The following is a 19,610-nucleotide window of genomic DNA, read 5'->3' on the forward strand; positions in this document are numbered from 1 at the left end:
ATAAAGCAACCTGTGATGAAAGGAGCAAGCCATAGTTATATATATTTTATGAATCCCAGTGTTATTATTTGACTGCTGAGAAGTGTCAGGCAGGCTCTGAGCTACACTATAAATTGTTCGTATTCTGCAAAAGAGGAAACTGAGACATAGAGAAGTATGCATGAGGTTGCACACTAATGGTACAGCCAGATTTTAAGCCAAGTTTCTAAAACCCGGTGCTTGTGCCAGTTGCACATATAGCACCCTGGACTTAGCCTGTGATTACTTATTTTGTCTGCCTTCTCCATTAGCTTGAAAGTTCTTCAAGGATGAGAACCATACTGGCTTTGTATATCACTAATTCAGTGTGCTTTGCACATAGAAAGTGCTTACTCATTGGTGAATAAATAAGTATATGAATGGGGACCATGTAGTCTTATAAAAAGCCAGGCATCATATAAAAAGTAGAACTAAAAATCAGCATACAAATAGCTCTCATAAATGTCTTTTTCCCCCTCCTTTAACTCACACCTACTTACTGAAAGCAGTGTATACATATCTCCTCATTTTACAAATTTGGAAACAGGCTAAGAGAAGAAAATTGATGTCTTGATCAAAAACATAAAGCCAGGAAGTGGCAGAGCTGAAAAGCTAGTGCTTGGGTCCTGGTTTAACAACAGCTGGGGGATGGATACCCTTGCTTGATTTATATAGTGTTTGCCTATTTCTGTAGTGGAATTACTCCCACCAGGTCCCAATGAACATGGAATTGGAAGAGATGCACAGTAGAACACCATTGTATAGTATTTCCACCATGAAGATACAAAAGGCGGCTGGCTGGTTAGCTCAGTTGGTTAGAGCGTGGTGCTGATAACACCAAGGTCCAGGGTTCAATCCCTATACCAGCCAGCCACCCCCCAAAAAGATACAAAATATGCAGATAACCTTAAGAACATAGACAATTGTAAAATGTAGTTTTAAAAAGTTAGGAAGTATTGAGTACTTATTACCTTTGTTTTTAATATGATTTATTTAATTGTAACTTTAGATAATTTAATTTTTGAGAATGGCTGTATTTAAGAACCAGCTGGCACAATTCTTCAATATTTATTTATAATTAATTAATTAATTAAAGATGACCAGTAAGGGGATCTTAATCCATGACTTGGTGTTGTCAGTACCATGCTCTCCCGTGAGAACTAACTGGCCATCCCTATATAGGGATCTGAACCCATGGCCTTGGTGTTATCAGCACCACACTCGCCATGGGCCCCGCCCCAATTCTTCAAAATTTAGTAACTGGTTTTCTTTTCTTATTTATTTTTTTTTTTTTTTGGTGGCTGGCTGGTACAGGGATGGAACCTTTGTTATCAGCACCACGCTCTAACCAACTGAGCTGACTGGCCAGCCCCAAGAAGAGGTTTTCTTTCTTAAGCCAGCAAGAGCAAGCTCCAGCACATTGCTTCTTCTCTCTCCCCTGGTTAATCTTGGGTGTGTTCCTCTGTTTTTTTTCCTTTGGGAGAATGTACTTCTCTGCCCCAGTGACATTTGCTCTCTTCCTGTTTCTATATTCTTACCCGGCTTGCCACTACAGGCTTACCACTCTTCTCTCATGGACCCCGACACCAAACTCATTGGAAACATGGCACTGTTACCTATCAGAAGTCAGTTCAAAGGACCTGCCCCTAGAGAGAGTAAGTCTATACGTATTTTCAATTTTTGGTATGAAGTACCTAGCAATCCTCTGACATTATCACATCAGGGGAATTCTTAGCTCAGTCCTCTGTCTCAAGTTGCTCTTGTACTTTCTGTTTGCTTGATGGATATTGTGTTCTAGACCATTCAAGATCATGCTTATACAAAGGTACTTCAAAAAGTTCATGGAAAGATTCGTATTATCTTTTATTTATTTTAATTGTTTTATTTTTTTTTTTTTATAAAAGATGTCCGGTAAGGGGATCTTAACCCTTGACTTGGTATTGTCAGCACCACGCTCTTCCAAGTGAGCTAACCAGCCATCCCTATACAGGTATCTGAACCCATGGCCTTGGTGTTATCAGCACCACACTCTCCCAAGTGAGCCACGGGCCGGCCCTCGTATTACCTTTTAATTCTATTGTCCCACAAACTTTTTTGTTTGTATTTTGGTGGCTGGCCTGTATGGGGATCCAAACCTGTGACCTTGGTATTATAAGGTTGTGCTCTAACCAACTGAGCTAACTGGCCAGCCCCTCCATGAACTTTTTGAAACACTCTCATATGTTGCATTTCATAGGAAACTATTATTGCTCCAGGATATATTTTGTTGAAAGTAGAGGAGATGTGCTTAATTCTGCACACTATTCCTATAATGCCTATCAATTCTTTCAAACTAACCTGATGCTGCTTCCTCTATAGAATACCAGTAGAGTGCCACATCTCCATCCTTTTTCTGTCATCAAGCTAGAAAAATTTAAAAAAATCTTTTAACCTCTTCACCATCTAAATCTACTTTCTTTATTCATTCTTCCAGATCTTCATTTTTAGCAATACCTCAATCTTAAATCTTATGTGCCCTATGTAACATTACTCATTTCTACTCTTGCTTTTCTGAATTTTATTTCTTTGCTTTCTTTTTTGGTACTTTTTTTTTTGTATTCTGTTTTTTAAAACATTTTTTACTGTTCAGAACACCCTATTCCTTTTCAGACACTGAGACTCTTCTGACACATTCTGAAATGTTCTGCCAACAGTGTAATTTGTATTACATTAGACATGGTTTTCCTGTACCCAGTAAGTGTCTGAACTGAGTTCCATTCATGGTTTCCAAGACCATAGTTATAATTACTGATTTTGTACTGACCCCATCTCCATTCCTCTGCCAAACTATTTGACTTGACCTCCTCTTAATTTTGTTTTCAACGCCAGTTGAAAGCTCAGTAAACTTAATAAATTTTGTGAGTCACCACAGGCTTCATTTGATTCTGAGAAAAAGGAACAGATGGAAAAAGACAGACATGAAACGAAGAAAAATAAAAGAATTACAGTGCAAAGAAAGAATAAGAATCAGTGCTGGCCCACATTTCTTGAGAAGAACATTTTTCAGATGGTTATAAATACCATATAATATATCAGAAGATGCAGTTGACCAAGGATGGATTAAATTTAATTACCTTTGCAATTCTTGGGCCCTTGAGGAGGAGGAGACCCTAAGAAACCAGGCCTTCATGGTTTCTGTAGACAAGGAATGACCTTGTTGCTCTTGCCCAGGGGACCGGATTAGAACTGAATTGAATCAGAAGACTGTGCTGTGAGCTAAATAATTTAGCATTAATCAAGCTAATTTATTTATATCAACTGACGTCTCTTAAAAGCCTTTTATATGCCATGCAGTTTTCTAAGTTCTGAGTCTTATCACCTGCACCACCTCCTGTCATTTCACTTAGAAGAACGTGCTGGTTTTTGTAAATTCTGTTGAATCCTCTAAGGAAGTTTCCTTTTTTTGCAGATAAGAAAATAGATTACAAGGAACACAAGTCTAGAGTTAGAATTCCATAGAAATTCTTCAGCAGGCGAATGAGATGGGATTGCAGACAACTAAATACAAAGTTCTAAAGCTTCAGTATTACTTTGCATTTCTGTGGTGTGAGAGGGATAGCAGTCATGGACAAGAAATATAAATAACTGTCTCAGCATTGCTGAAACCAGCTGCCGGATATCAAGACCCTGGGATTTTGACCTTTTTAAAAGAAAAAAGAAAAAAAGTTGCCAAAGAAATTATATAATGAGATCTGTCTTTGTCACAGTAATATTTCTGGTTTTTCTCAGCCTATAGCCACCTAGAACAGCTTGTACAAGTATATTTTAAGTCATAGTTTTCATAAAAAGAAAGATGTATATCTGAACCCAACATGTTCTTAAATATTCCAGAGTTTTTCCCCTTAAACTACAGTATATAAATTTAAATAAAATTATATTGAGTACTTTTTATTTTAAAAAAGTGTTTTTGTTTTAGTCTATCTCAGTCTATTTTTATAAATGCATTGAGAGGGGCCTCAAATGATGTTAACCAAATGTTAATGGTTCTTATTTCTGGGTAGTGGAATTTAATATAGCATGACAATTAACATTTTTTTCTGTATTGATTGAATTTCTTTTTCTAATGAACATGTATAATTTTTACAAAAACAATAAAGCTGTAAGAATAAACCACATACTTAATTTTCTAGAAATTGTTTCTAAAAACTTTATACTTCAGTAGCCTCTTTTATTTTTGCCTCCTTTTGTTTCATCCAAATTCAAAACTTCACAGTTGAGCTCGGATTTTTTTTTCTTTTTTCTTTCTTTTTTTTTCCTTGTTACTGACTTGAAACTCAGGATTTTTTTTTCTTTCTAGCTTTTGTAGGTGTTATGTCTTACATTTGGCTAATGTTCTCTGTCCTCCTTCCCCTTATGTCTGGCTTAGCAAAAGATACAGATATTGTGGATGAAGCTATCTATTACTTCAAGGCCAATGTCTTCTTCAAAAACTATGAAATTAAGGTAAATTACAGAACTTTTAATATTTAACTTAGTTTTCTGAGAGAGACAATATCTACCTTGCAGTCAGGGTTGCTGAGAGGAGTAAATAAAATGAAATGAGATTGTGATTTTTAAATTCCAGAACAGTGCCTAATATTAAACTCTATATAAATATTAATTTATTTTTTTCCTCTAAAGTCTACACCAAGGGTTGGCAAACTATAGCCTAAAGGCCAGATCTGACCCACCACCTCTTTTTGTAAATAAAGTTCTATTGGAACACAGCCACGCCCATTTGTTTATAAGAGTGTACTTCAAAAAGTTCATGGAAAAATAGAATTGAAAGGTAATACGAATCTTTCTGTGAACTTTTTGGAGTACCCTCATATATTGTGTAGGGCTGCTCTCACACCACAACACCAGAGCTGCGTAGTTATGACAACAACTATATGGCCCACAAAGCCTAAAATATTTACTCTCTGGCCCTTCACAGAGAAAGTTTGCCAACCCCTGGTCTAGATATGTCTTTATTTATTCAGCATTAATTAAGTTCCTACTATGTGCCAGCCCCATGTTTTTGTGTCAAGCTAGTCCACAACCAAAAAACCGTACATGCCATGTTATTTTTTTCATATGCTTCTGTGTCATGGACCTGAGGTGGAAAAATAAAGAAACCTGAATGACCCTGGCCCTTCCCTGAACCACCTTCTCTCCCCTTCTGCTCTTGGTTTCTGTGAGGAAGGTAGTCAAAGGGAAAGAAGGAGGGGGTGGCAGAAAATGAGAGAAGAGAATGAAAATCAAAAAATGTCTCAGAGTTCCTGCTAAGAGCAAGTTACAAGGAATTTCAGTGAATATTCTTGATAATATTCTAAAATATGGAACTTCAACCTCTCCTTGCCAAACTATGATTTTTTGGAATCAAACAGGGAGTTAAATTTATATTTGTAAAATCTTCATCTATAAATTATATTGTAAACATTCTATTGATATTAACACAGTGTTTTATATATCTAATGCATAGTCTAAAGTGTGTAGTAATAGATATAAACAAATATTATAATTCCACCACATTTCATTCTTTCCCACATATCATGTGGTCTTAAAAATAGGGAAGTGTGTAGTGATTTGGTTTTTCCCAGCTATCAATCTGTGTGAAATTTGACATGACGTATGTGCCATATCTGATCAACATCCAGTCTTCTCCGCATTTTCCTTTTGGTTAGGGCAAGACATTGGCTTACGGAGCCCTTCAAGAACAAGTCACATGTAAAATAATTGCTTCCTCTTTTAGAGTAATGAATATTTCTGTTCTCGGCAGAGATACAAAAGTGGAAGGGTTTTTAAAAATTAGACAACCATATGGTGTGCCTCAGGTTTTCCAGGCAGCTCTGTTAATTCTCCTTCCTACACAGAGCAAGGGACTGTTGGCACAGCTCCTCAGGATCCCAGAGCCAAGGGGAGCCAAGAAGAATAAGAGCAGCTACATAGCTCAAGGTGGAAGCTGGTGGCTCCCTCCCAGGAGTGGACAGAAAGGGGGCTTGAGAAGACTGCATTTGGAGAATGGGAATTTTTGACACTGTAGTAGCTGTACTATCACAATTTTCAGTAGATAATCAAAAGACAAACATTGAATTCATTCATTGCACATGATTGTTTGTTTTGATCAGGACTATTTTTAAGTTTTCTTTCCCCCCCTATAGAATGAAGCTGATAGGACCTTGATATATATAACTCTCTACATTTCTGAGTGTCTAAAGAAACTTCAAAAGGTAATTAAACAAGGATAATCATATATCAGGAAAACAATAACTGATAGGTATTTACCTTCCTAGCCATCTGGATTTGTTGAGACTTTAAGGATAAGTAGAAAATATTTTCTCTGACTTAGAGCATGGACTTTAGAGCATAATCTGAATGTAGTTCTCTGAATTTACAGTGTAGTTGACTAACAGAAAGATAAGGGTAGTGGTGTTTTAAGGCTTTGCATGTATTTTCTCAAGAAAAATCTTGACAAATTCCTTTTAAGCCCTTGGCTCTGGGGTTCTTAACCCGGGCTCCAAGGATAGAATTCAAGGATCTGTGAACTTGAGTGGGGAAAAATTCTGCATTTTTCTTTCCATTAACTTCTAACTGAAATTTAGCATTTACTTCAATTATTAATGTAAGCAACAACCTGCAGTAGTATTAGCAATGCCTGTGACTTTTTCTCTTATGGAATTCATGGTATTTTTATATTACATTAAAGTTAAAGATATTTTGAAATTTTGTTTACACTCATTACCACTTCAAAATTTAGTTATTAGGCCTACTGCTAGATCTCTTTAGTGCATTAATAAAAAACACGTGGCTATGTGATAAATTTGATTTTCAGTATTTTAATTATTACATTTACTATAATTGATTTTTCTTATAATTCTATTTATTTTATTTTATTCACTTGAAAGTGTTCTGAGAAGGAGCCCACAGCCTTTACCAGATTGCAAAAGATCATTAAAAAATTATACCCCAGCCTTAGCTATTTAAAAATTATAATTTGGATATTATTATTGTTTTCTCTGTAAAATATATATGTGTATACTTTTTTTTTTAGTGCAATTCCAAAAGTCAAGGCGAGAAAGAAATGTATACACTGGGAATCACTAATTTTCCCATTCCTGGAGAGCCCGGTTTTCCACTTAATGCAATTTATGCCAAACCTGCAAACAAACAGGAAGATGGTAAGAACAGGGTCTCTTTCTCTTCTTTTTATGGCACAAGAAGATTTTCTCCAATTGACTTTACCCCCCTCCTTTCTTGCCTTGATTGGTATACAGATTGAGTGTAATCATTAGGAAGTATATTATCTTATTAGTCACTTTCACAAAAGATTCTTGGCAATAAGTATGTCATGAAGAGAATGTTTTTTGTGTTGGATTTTTTTTGGTGTCTTTTTTTTTTTTTTGACGGCTGTAGGATGGAACTCTGGACCTCAGTATCATCAGCATCATGCTCAGAAAATCCTTTGAACCAAAGTGAATATAGTTATAAAACCATGCAGACTGTCATTTCTATTTCTTATCCTATTTGAAGGTATAAAAATGTATTGTCAAGGTCAGTTTCCAGACCAGCATCCTGCACTTACGGGATATATTCTTTTTTTTTTTTTTTTTTTTTTTTTTGACTGGTAAGGGGATCTTAACCCTTGGCTTGGTGTTGTCAGCACCACGCTCAGCCGGTGAGCAAACTGGCCATCCCTATATAGGATCCGAACCCGTGGCCTTGGTGTTACCAGCACCGCACTCTCCTGAGTGAGCCACGGCTGGCCCTGTGGGATATATTCTTAAATACTGTGTTTCTCTTGTTCTATTTTAGAAGTGATGAGAGCCTATTTACAGCAGCTAAGACAAGAGACTGGACTGAGACTTTGTGAGAAAGTTTTTGACCCTCAGAATGATAAACCCAGCAAGGTAAGACCCTCTTCTTTGTCTATTTAATTGGTAAATCACCTTTATCCTGTAGAACCATTAAACAAACTGAGGTCTTCCACTGCATGAATACTTAGTTTCTGCATTGCAGCATTGCTTAACTTTGAGTATGTGCCTAGTGTATAATAGTAGTTCGCTGAATCACAGTGAATAACGAATTGCATAAAATAATAAAATTTTAGTTGTACATTCTTATGACGAGGCATTGTAAACCCATAGAACAGGTTTTTTATGTGAGGTATCTTGGATGCATAACATTTATTTTGTCATAATTTTTAATGACCTGTGAGTCTACAAAAGAAAATGTTACAGGTACCTTCAGGGAGTTTATAATGTAAGAGATGCCAGCCTAATATTAATTTTTATTATTAAATAAACTTTAATTCTGCCCTTAACTTGAAATTTGCATTATGATTTGACCTACACTGTTCATTTTGTTTTGTCCCCCGCATTTAGTGGTGGACTTGCTTTGTGAAGAGACAATTCATGAACAAGAGTCTTTCAGGACCTGGACAGTGAAAGGAGCGTGGGAAGCCACTGTCTCCAGAGCTATGGGCAGCATTTTACAGCAAGATGTACACAGTCCTTTTGCCTTTATTTCATAAAGTTTTATACAGAAGAAAAAGCATGTCTTTACTCGAAAAGCTCTTGATCAAGAATTTGGGGAAGGACAGAGTGGGTTGTCCGAGGGTGATTTGAAGTTTTGTGCAGTATTAAGCTGGTGCTTAATAAGAATAAGTAATAATAAAGAAATTTCTAACATTCCATGTCAGGAAAACTTTATTGCTTATCTTTGACATTCTCTTAAAAATATTTTGAGATACAATTCACATACCATAATACTCACCCTTTTAAAGTGTACAACTCAGTGGTTTTCTAAAGTATAGATTTACACTTATGTTTTTTTCTAAGCATTTTTACACTTTTAGCTCTTAAATTTAGGTCTTTGATCCATTTTGAGTTAATTTTTATATAAGAACTGAGGTAGGAGTCCAGCTTCATTCTTTTGCATGTGGCTATCCAGCACCCTTTGTCAAAAAGACTATTCTTTCCCCCCTTTAATTGTCTTGGCTTCCTTGTCAAAAATCAGTTGACCATAAACATATGGGCTTATTTTTGGACTGTATATTGTTTACCCTTATTTGATATTTTTATATTGGCCAATTTTTCATCATTTAAAAGGTCTTCATTATTTGGCTGACAGAAGTAGCTATTTTATGTGAGTTCTTCCAAAAACTTATGGGACCATGTATTTCCTGGTGTACTGAGGTTGTAAATTAGATATTTCAGGAAGTGCCTTGAGTCCTTTGGACATAAAAGTTATTGTACTGCCATCTGTGTTGCAGCTTTACATGTTTGGCTTTTATTTTAAGAGACAGTTGTTTTAGCATCTATGTTAGGATTTTATTTGGTCCTAAGTGCACAAAGCACAATCTAGAGTTCCTTGAGGGTTTTGTCTTTTGAATCTGGAAGAAGTCCCAGAGTGGGGCCATTTAAGGATGTCATTGTGGATCCCCGGCTCCTGTTTCCCTGCTTAACCCTGTTTTGCATGTGGCTTTCAGCTTCGTAGTCTCAAGATGGCTCTTGTATCTCTAAGCTTGGCAGGAAGAAAGGGGGGAAGCAAGAGGGCTGAAGGGACATAGCAGCTGAGTGCAACCTTTAAATACCCTTCCCAGAAATCCTGCCCAGAGACCTGCACTTGTGATTCCTTGGCCTCTTGCTACAATGCAGTGTGGGAAGAGGAAAATTTTAACTGGGCTTGTTGTTTCCCTGATTATTGGTGTTGTGTTATTAAGGACAAAGGGAAGACTATATAGGAGCAGAACTAAGTTTAAATTTTTATTAAAGTGAGCTTTATGGTGTTACTTGAGCAAGTAGAGTATTTCCATTTTAGTTTTATGGATGAATATGTAATTTCAGTGTATGAGTTAAATGCTCTTGAGCATCTGTTCACGGAAGACCATAATTATGAACTAGTTAAGCACCACATTTCACATACCCAAATGTATGGATATGTAAAAACTTACTCCATACATATGCAAAAAGACAGTCCTGAAACCAAAAGAATGTTGTTGGGTTATTTGTGGGGTTTTTTTTTATAAATTAAAATTCTTATCTAAAATCAGATGCTTCATTTTTGGGTTGGAACTTCTATTGCAGACTCAAAGACATGTAAAAAGAAAGAAGAGAAGAAAACCACAGTGATTCATTTCAAGATTAAAGTTTTGTTTTTAACAAATGTGGTTTTTTTAAAAATTGTGGAACCTGGGGCTGGCCTGTGGCTCACTCGGGAGAGTGCGGTGCTATTAACACCAAGGCCAAGGGTTCGGATCCCATATAGGGATGGCCGGTTAGCTCACTTGGTGAGCGTGGTGCTGAAAACACCAAGTCAAGGGTTAAGATCCCCTTACCGGTCATCTTTAAAAAAAAAAAAAAAAAATTGTGGAACCTTTGTGATAGAAAACCAACTTACTCTGGGGCCTGTTCTATCAGTGCCAGCAGGGGGAGCTAGAAACTTGGCCTCAGAAACATTTCCCTGAGGGGGCTGTATAGTGGTAGGTGTTTTGTTTCATAATATATGTAAGAGGACAGTTTCCAAAAGATTTAGAATAAATTATACATGAAGCTCAGCATAACAGATTTTAAAACACAGCTTTAATCAAAATGTAATGTGGACATTAAAAGATTATTATAATGTATGGCTTTTTAGGGAAAGCAATTTAGTAATAGCTATCACATTTTTAAATGTTCATTCTTTTTTGATCCAGCAACTCAACTTCAATCATTGTTGAGTGCTGGGATAAAAAACACACGTACCTGAAAATGATTCAGCCATTTCCCGATAGGGAATTGGATAAAGTGTGATCCATCCCTAAAATTAAATATGATACAGCCATTAAAAATATTAATGGCATCTATCTTGTCCTGTCATGGAAAGAAGTCTAAGGATGCATCATCAAGTAAAAAAAGTTGAGAACAGTATTATACTGTGATTCCATTCTTGTTTATTTAATTGCTTGTACTCTAGGAAAACCTAGGAGCACATATACCAAAATGTTACCAATGATTGTCTTGGAGCAGGAGAAATTGCAAAGACTTGTACGTTCTGAGTCATACATGTCTATAATTTAGTAAGATATGTGTTACCTTGATAACCAAGGAAAAAACTTTTTAAAAAAGATTGATAGAAAACAAATTTTCTAAAAATTAGCCAAAAAGTCTGAGAATGACAGTCACTTTTTTCTTTATTCTTAAGCATTCTGTTTATGTTCATCATTTTGTCTCCAATTACTGTCATCATATGTGTAGAAAGAGTATAGTACATGGAAATACTTGAACAAGAGTTATGAGAATGGTTTTATTCTGCATTGTCCTTTTTCCCAAAATTAGTAGTACTGTGTCCAGAAAGGGATATAATACTGTTACACCAAAAGCCATTTGGTTTGTTTCCCCCTTCATTTTTGTTTATAGATGTTTGGAAGACCATTCCATTAAGAGAGGGTAATTTTAGGGCTACAGCTGCTCTGTGTTGATGTGGAGATAAATCATCCATCATGATTTTCCACTTTGCTTTAACTCTGCAGCTCCAGTTTACAGATAATCTGGCAGTGTGTCAACCACTTGACATTTTAAAATCCTATTTAACCCTTGCAAGGACCTTATGTGACAAATACAAGTACTATCCCCTTTTCCAGATGAAGCTGAGGCCACAGAAATTAAATAACTTGCCCAAACTCACACACCAGGAACTTGGAAGAATTGGCAATTAAACCTATGTCTGCCTGAATCTAGAACTTGCTCTCTCAGCCATAAGATGGTCACTTTGCAACACTATAATTTTCATTAACACATTCATGCAACAAGGTCAGTAGATTGCTATGTTGTTCTTTGTTGTGCTATGCCAGCTGTTGAAAGGATGTACAAGAAATGTAAATATAGTCTCTGCTCTCCAGGACTTTAACAATCTGATGGGAAATGCATGTAACAACACAGACATGAAGAAACACTTCAGGGTTAACATGACTACCCAGTGCTGTAGAAGCCCAGAGAAAGCAGGCTGTTATTGCTGAGGTTAGTTGGAGATTTAGCGAAGGTGGCACTCTAACTGAGCTCTGTACAGGTGAACCAAATTGGGAAGGCGTATGGGTGAGGCAATTCATAACTAAAGCCAAAATATTTCATTCTTTTAGTTACACTAAGTTTTACGTTCGTATCGTCTGGGCTAGCTGTTAGGGATAACAGAGACCCTTCAAACCCATTGTAGAGACTGGGTCACAGACCCCTCACACACAGGTCCACGCTGTAGGTAATTGGGAAAGATCCCGGGAGCCATTGGCAGATGACACAAGCTCAGTCCTCAGCAGTAGCAGTAGCAGATTATAGCAGCAGTAGCAGCAGAGGGGATGGCTGGTCAGGGCATCCCTGGGGCACTGGCAGCAACAGCCTGCAGCAGCAGCCAGCAGCTGCCATTCCCCCCCCACCTCCCCGTGGCTCCCCTAGAGGCATCTGGGGAGGAGTGGATTAGAGCCACTCATCCTTTATACTTAAGTCCATAACCCAGGACACCTGGACGCACATACGCAATTACATTAGTCAATAGCCAAGGAACACCTGGGCGCATGTGCATATTTACATCAAATGCTCAGCAAGATTCTGAATATCTTAGGGGCCCTGACCATTTTTCTTCACTTTCCCTACAGCAGGCTAAGTCCAAAAAGGGTACACAGGGCCAGGTAAGTGACATGATCAAGCCTGGCAGGAATAAAACTTTAGGGCAAACTATATGATGGGGAGGGAGCTGCCCTAGCAGGAGGTAATGCCCTACATTTTTGAGAGCAAGGTTGGGCTTAGAACCTTTGACTTTATTTGATCAGCAGGGCAAAGGACATGACAGATTCTCCACACCATTCTGCTTTTTCCCACCACTCTGAGAACCATTTACCTGAGCAATCATCACTTTTTTTCTTTCCAAGACATTTCAGTTTCTGTATTTGACTCTCCTGTTTTTTTTTTTTAACAGCTTTTTTGAGATATAATTCACATTCCATAGAGTTCACCCATTTAAAATGTTCAATGATTTTTAGCATATTACATTATTTTTATATATAACATAAAATGTGCCATTGTAACCATTTTTAATGTACAGTTCAGTGGCATTAATTACATTCATAATGTGTACCCCTCATCACTATTTTCAAAACTGTATCACCCACACCAGAAACTATGTACCTATTAAACAACTACCCATTCCCTCTCCATCCAGCCCCTGAAACTCTAATCTACTTTCTGTCTCTGGATTTGCCTATTCTATACATTTCACATAAGTGGAATCATACAATATTTGTCCTTTTGTGTCTGGTTTCCTTCACTTAACATAATGTTTCTGAGGTTAATCCATGTTACAACACGTATCAGAACTTCATTCCGTTTTACAGCTGAATAATATTCTGTTGTATGGATAGAACACATTTTGTTTATCCATTCATCTGTTGACACTTGTATTGTTTCCACCTTTTGGCCATTGTGAATAACGCTGCAACAAACATGGTTATACAAGTATCGAGTTCCTTCTTTCACAGTGCTTTTATTTATTTATTTTTATTTATTTATTTTTTTAAAGATGACCGGTAAGGGGATCTTAACCCTTGACTTGGTGTTGTCAGCACCACGCTCACCCATTGAGCTAACCGGCCATCCCTATATGGGATCCGAACCCGTGGCCTTGGTGTTATCAGCACCACACTCTCCCGAGTGAGCCACGGGCTGGCCCTTCACAGTGCTTTTAAAAAATCACCCATTTGCCATTTCATTACAAGTCCCCTTGAGACTTCTCCATGAACCATTATCTGGCCATTTTATATTGCTATTTTAAGTTTTTTACATAGTCATGGGCCATGCCTATCATCATTGTAGCCCCAATGCTTGGAACAGTGAGATGCATGCAATAGGCACTCAAATATATTTTGAATGAATGAAGTTTTTTTGGTTTTTTGTTTTTTTTTTGTCTTTTTGTCTTTTTTCGTGACTGGCAATGGATCGCAACCCTCAGTGTCGCGCCCGTACCAGACCGGGACCGGCAACGGGATCGCAACCCTCGGTGTTGCCCCCGCCCCTTGCTCAGCCAGTGAGTGGCCGGTCTGCATGTGGGATCCGAACCCTCGTCGGGAGCGCCGCTGCGCTTCCCAAGCGGCGCACTGTAGCAGTGCACCACCGGGCCGGCCCTGAATGAAGTTTTTGAGGGCCAGGACAGTGTGCTTCTCACATGGTAAATATCTACTAAATGTTGAGTTATTACATTAAATTTTCAAGCAGAGGGGCGATAGGATAAAATCTAGATTTTCATAACATTGAGTTAGTTACAGTGCACCTGATAGATTGGAGGGTAGTGAGGTGGTAGGCAGAGGTATCGGGGAGTAAAAAGCTTTATTAGTGACCTAGATAAGGGCTTAGTGGGTGCTACTAAGAATGTAAAAATAAGGGGAGATTTGACAGACATTCTCAGAGAAGATTCTACTGAGTTGGATTTAGCAGCTGAAGGATAAATTGAGGTTTCTCTAGGTGACTTGGAAAATAGCAGTGCCTTTGATGGAAATAGGTTAGATTACCATATAATTTGTCACCCAAACTTGGGCATGAAAGCTGTGATTAATTCTGCAAAGACAGCAGGGATTGTCCTGATAAACTTCTAGAAATAAGTAGTTGGGCTTCGAGTCCTTAGGAAGGGGAGTGGGAAATAAGTTCAGCACTGAGCACATTGAGTTGAGGGGGCAGCTGGTGGCCTATATGATATCCAGAGGGCAAAGAGAAATACATGTGAAAAATCAGGAATAGAAATAAAGACTTGAGAGATAAGTCCTAGTGGAATTAGGAAATAGAATCAGATTTATCAGCAGTCAGGAGCCAGAAGAAGAAAAGAATCAGCAAAGAATTAGTCTGAAAAAGAAGAGGTTGGTCAGTAAAGCATGGAGTCACAGACAGGAGTTTCTTGGAGGGAGTTGATATGCCATATTGATTTAATATTTTCATATTAAAATCTGCAGAAAACTTAATTTTGTGGCAGCTGAACTCTGACTGGGCAAGCCCTCCCGATTTTGCATTAGGGTCTGAAAGAGTTAGCTCTATACTCACTTGTCTGACTATCTCATAAACAAAATGCCTGCCTGGACATCTTAGAACCCCAGAATATGTAGCCTTGCCTTCTCCCTTGACTGAAAAGAGAGAAAATTAGTTGGAAAGATAGCAGTATTTATTCCTTTGTCCTGAAGTTACTTTTCCACTGAAAGGAAGCCTATCACTGCCAGGAGACACTTAAGGGATGTTAAGTAATGTTTCCCTTAGAGCAATTTACAAGTGTTGTGTTTTTCCCCTGTACAAAAGACAGATCTAAGAAAAATGTCTAATTCACCTGGGAAACTTTTTCATTCATAGGAGGCTGCTGGATGATTAGAGATCATTTAAGTAGAGCAGAACATTGACATTTATAAATCATTCCTCTAATTGATTCAACACTCCACAGTATCCACATCATTCTGCATCTGTTACTTGGCTTACTTAAAGGTTCACGGCCAATAACATCCCAGGGCCTCAGCTTCCTCACATAAAATGAAGAATAAAATGAGATAACCTCTAAAGTGCCTTCCAGCTCCAAAATGGTCATTTTAGAAGATGATTCCATGGGGAAGAGGAGGCCTTGTCCCTTTGGATATATCTCTTGTGTGCCCCAAGTTAGTTTAATGCAGTACATGCCCTTTGAATAATATTAAAATCAGTATGACCTGACTTACATTAGGTTAATGGGACTTAACCATAAAGTCTACCCTCTTTTTGGTCAATTGATTTTCAAGATGAATATAAAAAATTTCCAGAGGATGTGGATCTTCCCTTACATATTTTTTCTCTAAGTATTTTGCTTCATACATTCTTTGTGTGGATTTATCAGTCCCATAAGTGTGTTTTAGCACTATTCCTTTTTTTTCTTTTCTTTTTTTTTTTTTTTTTGGCAGCTGGCTGGTACAGAGATCTGAACTCTTGACCTTGGAGTTATCAGCACCACACTCTAACCAACTGTGGTTAACCAGCTAGCCCTTAGCACTATTTCTTTATAGGAGTTATCAACTTTTCTTCTACCATTTAGCCAATGATATTCCCATCAGCATATAAACATGTTATTTCTCCCATCTTAAAATAAAATCCTCTATTTCTCCCACCTGCTGTAACCCATTTCCTCCTTCCCTTTGTTTTTTTTTTTTTGTCTTTTTCGTGACCGGTAAGGGGATTGCACAACCCTTGGCTTGGTGTCGCCTGCACTGTGCTCAGCCAGTGAGCGCACCGGCCAGTCCTATATAGAATCCAAACCTGCGGCGGGAGTGTCGCTGCGCTCCCAGCGCCGCACTGAGTGCGCCACGGGGCTGGCCCTTCCTCCTTCCCTTTGCAACATGACTTCTCAACCTTACACTTTGATGTTTTGGTCTGGATATTTAAATTTACAAACTTATTGTTGGGAAAATGGAACAATTTGGTCAGGCTCCCCTTGCCTCGGAGCCGGTTCAGGGTTGTTCAGTAAACATTGTATGTGTGGGTGGAGTGAGTGTGCCTGCATAACGGTACCGCTTTGGCTGGTGTTTTACTGCCTCAGGCGCCTGCCCTGCAGAGCCATGTTTTTCCAGACCTGCAGCTTCCAAGGACCAGGCGGCCAGTTACCTAGCTCACAGACCTGCGTGAAGGGGTCTGGTGACCCAGCCTGGCGTGTGAAGGGTTTGTGACCCAGTCTGTGAATGGGCTTGAGGGGTCTGGGAGCTCCAGACCAAGCCCTAGCTCAACCATCGGCCCAGTTGGTGCAAGATTACTGGCAGGTAAAAGAGCCGCGACAACTAGCGTGGTCACCTAGCTTTACAATTAAGCTTTACAATTAGCATCACGAACAGGATTAAGAGCTAGACAATTGGCACTGTGTGGATCCCTAGTTTAGCAGTAGCCAGACACTTATGAATTTAAATTTCTTTTTTCTTTTTTTTTGGTGGCTGGAGGGTATGGGGATCTGGACCCATGACCTCGGTGTTACCAGCAACATGCTCTCTCAAATATAAATTTAAATTTCTGCTCCACCTTGTTGTGGGGGGCTTTCCTGTACATTACAGTGTTTAGCAGCAACCCTAGTTTCTACATCTAGATGCCAGAAGCAACCCCCACCAAACCCCAGTCCCTAGACATTGCCAAATGTCTCTTGCGGACACAATCACCCCCAGTTGAGAACCACTGCTCTGCAGCAAAACTCCTCAAAAGAATGATCTGTACTCTCATATTTGTTTCCTCCCACCCTCTCTTGACCACCATACCATAGGAAATGTTCCTGTCACAATCACCAATGACCCCCATGATGCTAAATCTTCTATGGCAATTTGTCGTCTTAGTTGACCTCTCGCCAGCAATTGATACAATCGATTACTCCCATCTTGGAACCATATTCTTCATTTGGCTTCCAGAACACCACCCTCTCTTATTTTTCTTCCCACCTCAATGGCTGTTCCTTCTCAGTCTCTGTTATTGGTTTCTCCTCTTCTCCCTACCTCCTACAGTTGGGATGCCCTAAGGCAACCAGCCCCATGCCAAGAGAGCCAATCTTTACATTTTAAGGAATTTTGCCAGCCAGTCATTACATAGTTGTCAGGTAGCAATTGGCCAAAGTGATAAGAGTATTTACACCATAGAAATTGGCAAACGTGGGCTGGCCAGTCAGCTCATTTCATTAGAGTGCTGTGCTGACAACACCAAGGGCAAGAGTTCAGATCCACTAGCAAATGCTACAAATCATAGCTTCTCCCTCACCAGTTACAGCACTGACATGTTTATCAGCTGCCCACTCCTCAGACCTCTTTTCTAAAGATACTCACCTTCCTTGGTGAATTCATCCAGTTGCAAAGCTTTAACCATTTTTTGTTTTGTTTTGTTTTGTTTTTTGGTGGCTGGCCAGTACGGGGATCCAAACCCTTGACCTTTGTGTTATAACACCCCACTTTAGCCAACTGAGCAAACCGGCTATAGTTGCAAGACTTTAAACACTGTCTCATTCTTTAAGAAATAAATTGCAAGAAGAAAAAAGAAAGAGAGGAGGAATCTATATATTTAAAGAGACATATAAACCAGTTGCAAGAATAAACTTTTATTTATTTATTATTTTTTTAAAAAGATGACCGGTAAGGGGATCTTAACCCTTGACTTGGTGTTGTCAGCACCACGCTCAGCCAGTGAGCGAACCGGCCATCCCTATATGGGATCCGAACCCGGGGCCTTGGTGTTATCAGCACCGCACTCTCCGGAGTGAGCCACGGGCCGGCCCCAAGAATAAACTTTTTGGATCTAGATTCAAAGAAACCATCAGTAAAAAAAATTATGAGATAATTGCAGCAAAGCAGCAATTTAGCTCAACCATACATCTCAAGTAATGGTCCCCACGGGAAGTTCCCCCATTTTAGAACTAAGCAAAGGACAACAAATTAGTTCCAGCCAGGAGTTTAAGTGGTGGGAACAGCAAGTAATCCAGAGCTGAAAGAAAAAACAAAGTACCCACAACCAGAGACAAGGTTTCATATTAACTAGTTAAGGTCTCATTTTACCAAAGAACACCTATAACACCTTGAAGGACCAGGAAGTCTCCTGGGCTACCAAACCAGAAAGGGGGAAGGGCCAGGGGCCTCAGCCAGGAACCCCAACACGCACAGCCAGCCCAGCGGCAACCACCAAGCCATAGCAAGAAGGGCCCTGGGTTCCTGAGCTGGGGGGTGGGGGGCGAGGGCTTTTGCTACATCCCCCTGCCATCTGCATCCAACCCGGCAATGACCAAGCCACCGCTGGAAGCCTCCTGGTCTTCCCTGTGGGAATGAGAGGGGTGCCGCAGGCCTCAATCCTGCCCCTTCTCCTTCCTCCTTCTTCCATCACATTTTCTTCCCCTATCCTCTCTCCCCCTCCCTCCCAACTGCCCTGCAAAAACATCATAGAATGTAAAAATTAATATTAATAAAATTACATTTTATTTTTTAAAAAATTAACTATTTTTTTTCAGCTGTGATCATGGTATTGTTTCACAAGGAGAATACTGAAATATTCATGAATAAAATTATATCATATTTGGAATTTGCTTCAAAATAATTTGAAGGGTCATGGGGGAAGCTGGTGGGAGAATTAAATGACACAGTTGGTTATGAGTAGATAATTATTGAAGCTGAATGATGGGTTCATGATACTCAGTACACTAATATATCTATTTTTTAATATATTTGAAATTTTCCATTATAAAAAAATTTTTTTTTGGTGGCTGTCTGGTATATGAATCAAACCTTAGACCTTTGCATTATCAACACCAGTGTTCCCACATCTAACCAACTGAGCTAACCAGCCATCCCAATTCAAAAGGTTTTCAAAATGCCATTTGAGTGCTGAAAACTCCCAAATTCCTGTCTTCTGCCTAGACCTCTGCCCTGAATTCCAGATTCAAGTGTCCAACTTCCCCCTCGGCATCTTCCCTTGGACTCTAGATAGACATCACAAACTTGGAGAGTTGCACTGCAAGATACTTTTCCCTCACTCGTTTACATCTCAGTGAGTGGGCAAGAGTGTGCCAGCTCAGGTCTCTCTTCCTCTCCTTAAAAAGCCACCAGTCCCATCATGGGG

At 39.0% G+C, this 19,610-nt stretch overlaps 1 protein-coding gene and 1 non-coding gene across 2 annotated transcripts in view; both read left to right on the top strand.

The window, feature by feature from the left end:
- Positions 1–8,710, top strand: part of ARPC3 (actin related protein 2/3 complex, subunit 3, 21kDa) — an 11,303-nt gene extending 2,593 nt beyond the window's left edge. Inside the window, exons 2-7 of the mRNA XM_008570445.1 lie at positions 1,574–1,673; positions 4,424–4,500; positions 6,180–6,248; positions 7,070–7,196; positions 7,831–7,925; positions 8,400–8,710. Of these exons, the coding sequence (XP_008568667.1) occupies positions 1,574–1,673; positions 4,424–4,500; positions 6,180–6,248; positions 7,070–7,196; positions 7,831–7,925; positions 8,400–8,462 (531 nt within the window). The 3' untranslated portion in view covers positions 8,463–8,710. The remainder of the gene's footprint in view (positions 1–1,573; positions 1,674–4,423; positions 4,501–6,179; positions 6,249–7,069; positions 7,197–7,830; positions 7,926–8,399) is intronic.
- Positions 815–888, top strand: TRNAI-GAU. The gene has a single exon. It is a non-coding gene; the product is annotated as a tRNA-Ile (tRNA).
- Positions 8,711–19,610: the final 10,900 nt, after the last annotated feature.

The sequence above is a fragment of the Galeopterus variegatus genome, unplaced genomic scaffold (genome assembly GCF_000696425.1).
Source record: "Galeopterus variegatus unplaced genomic scaffold, G_variegatus-3.0.2 Scaffold604, whole genome shotgun sequence".
Classification (NCBI taxonomy): domain Eukaryota; kingdom Metazoa; phylum Chordata; class Mammalia; order Dermoptera; family Cynocephalidae; genus Galeopterus; species Galeopterus variegatus.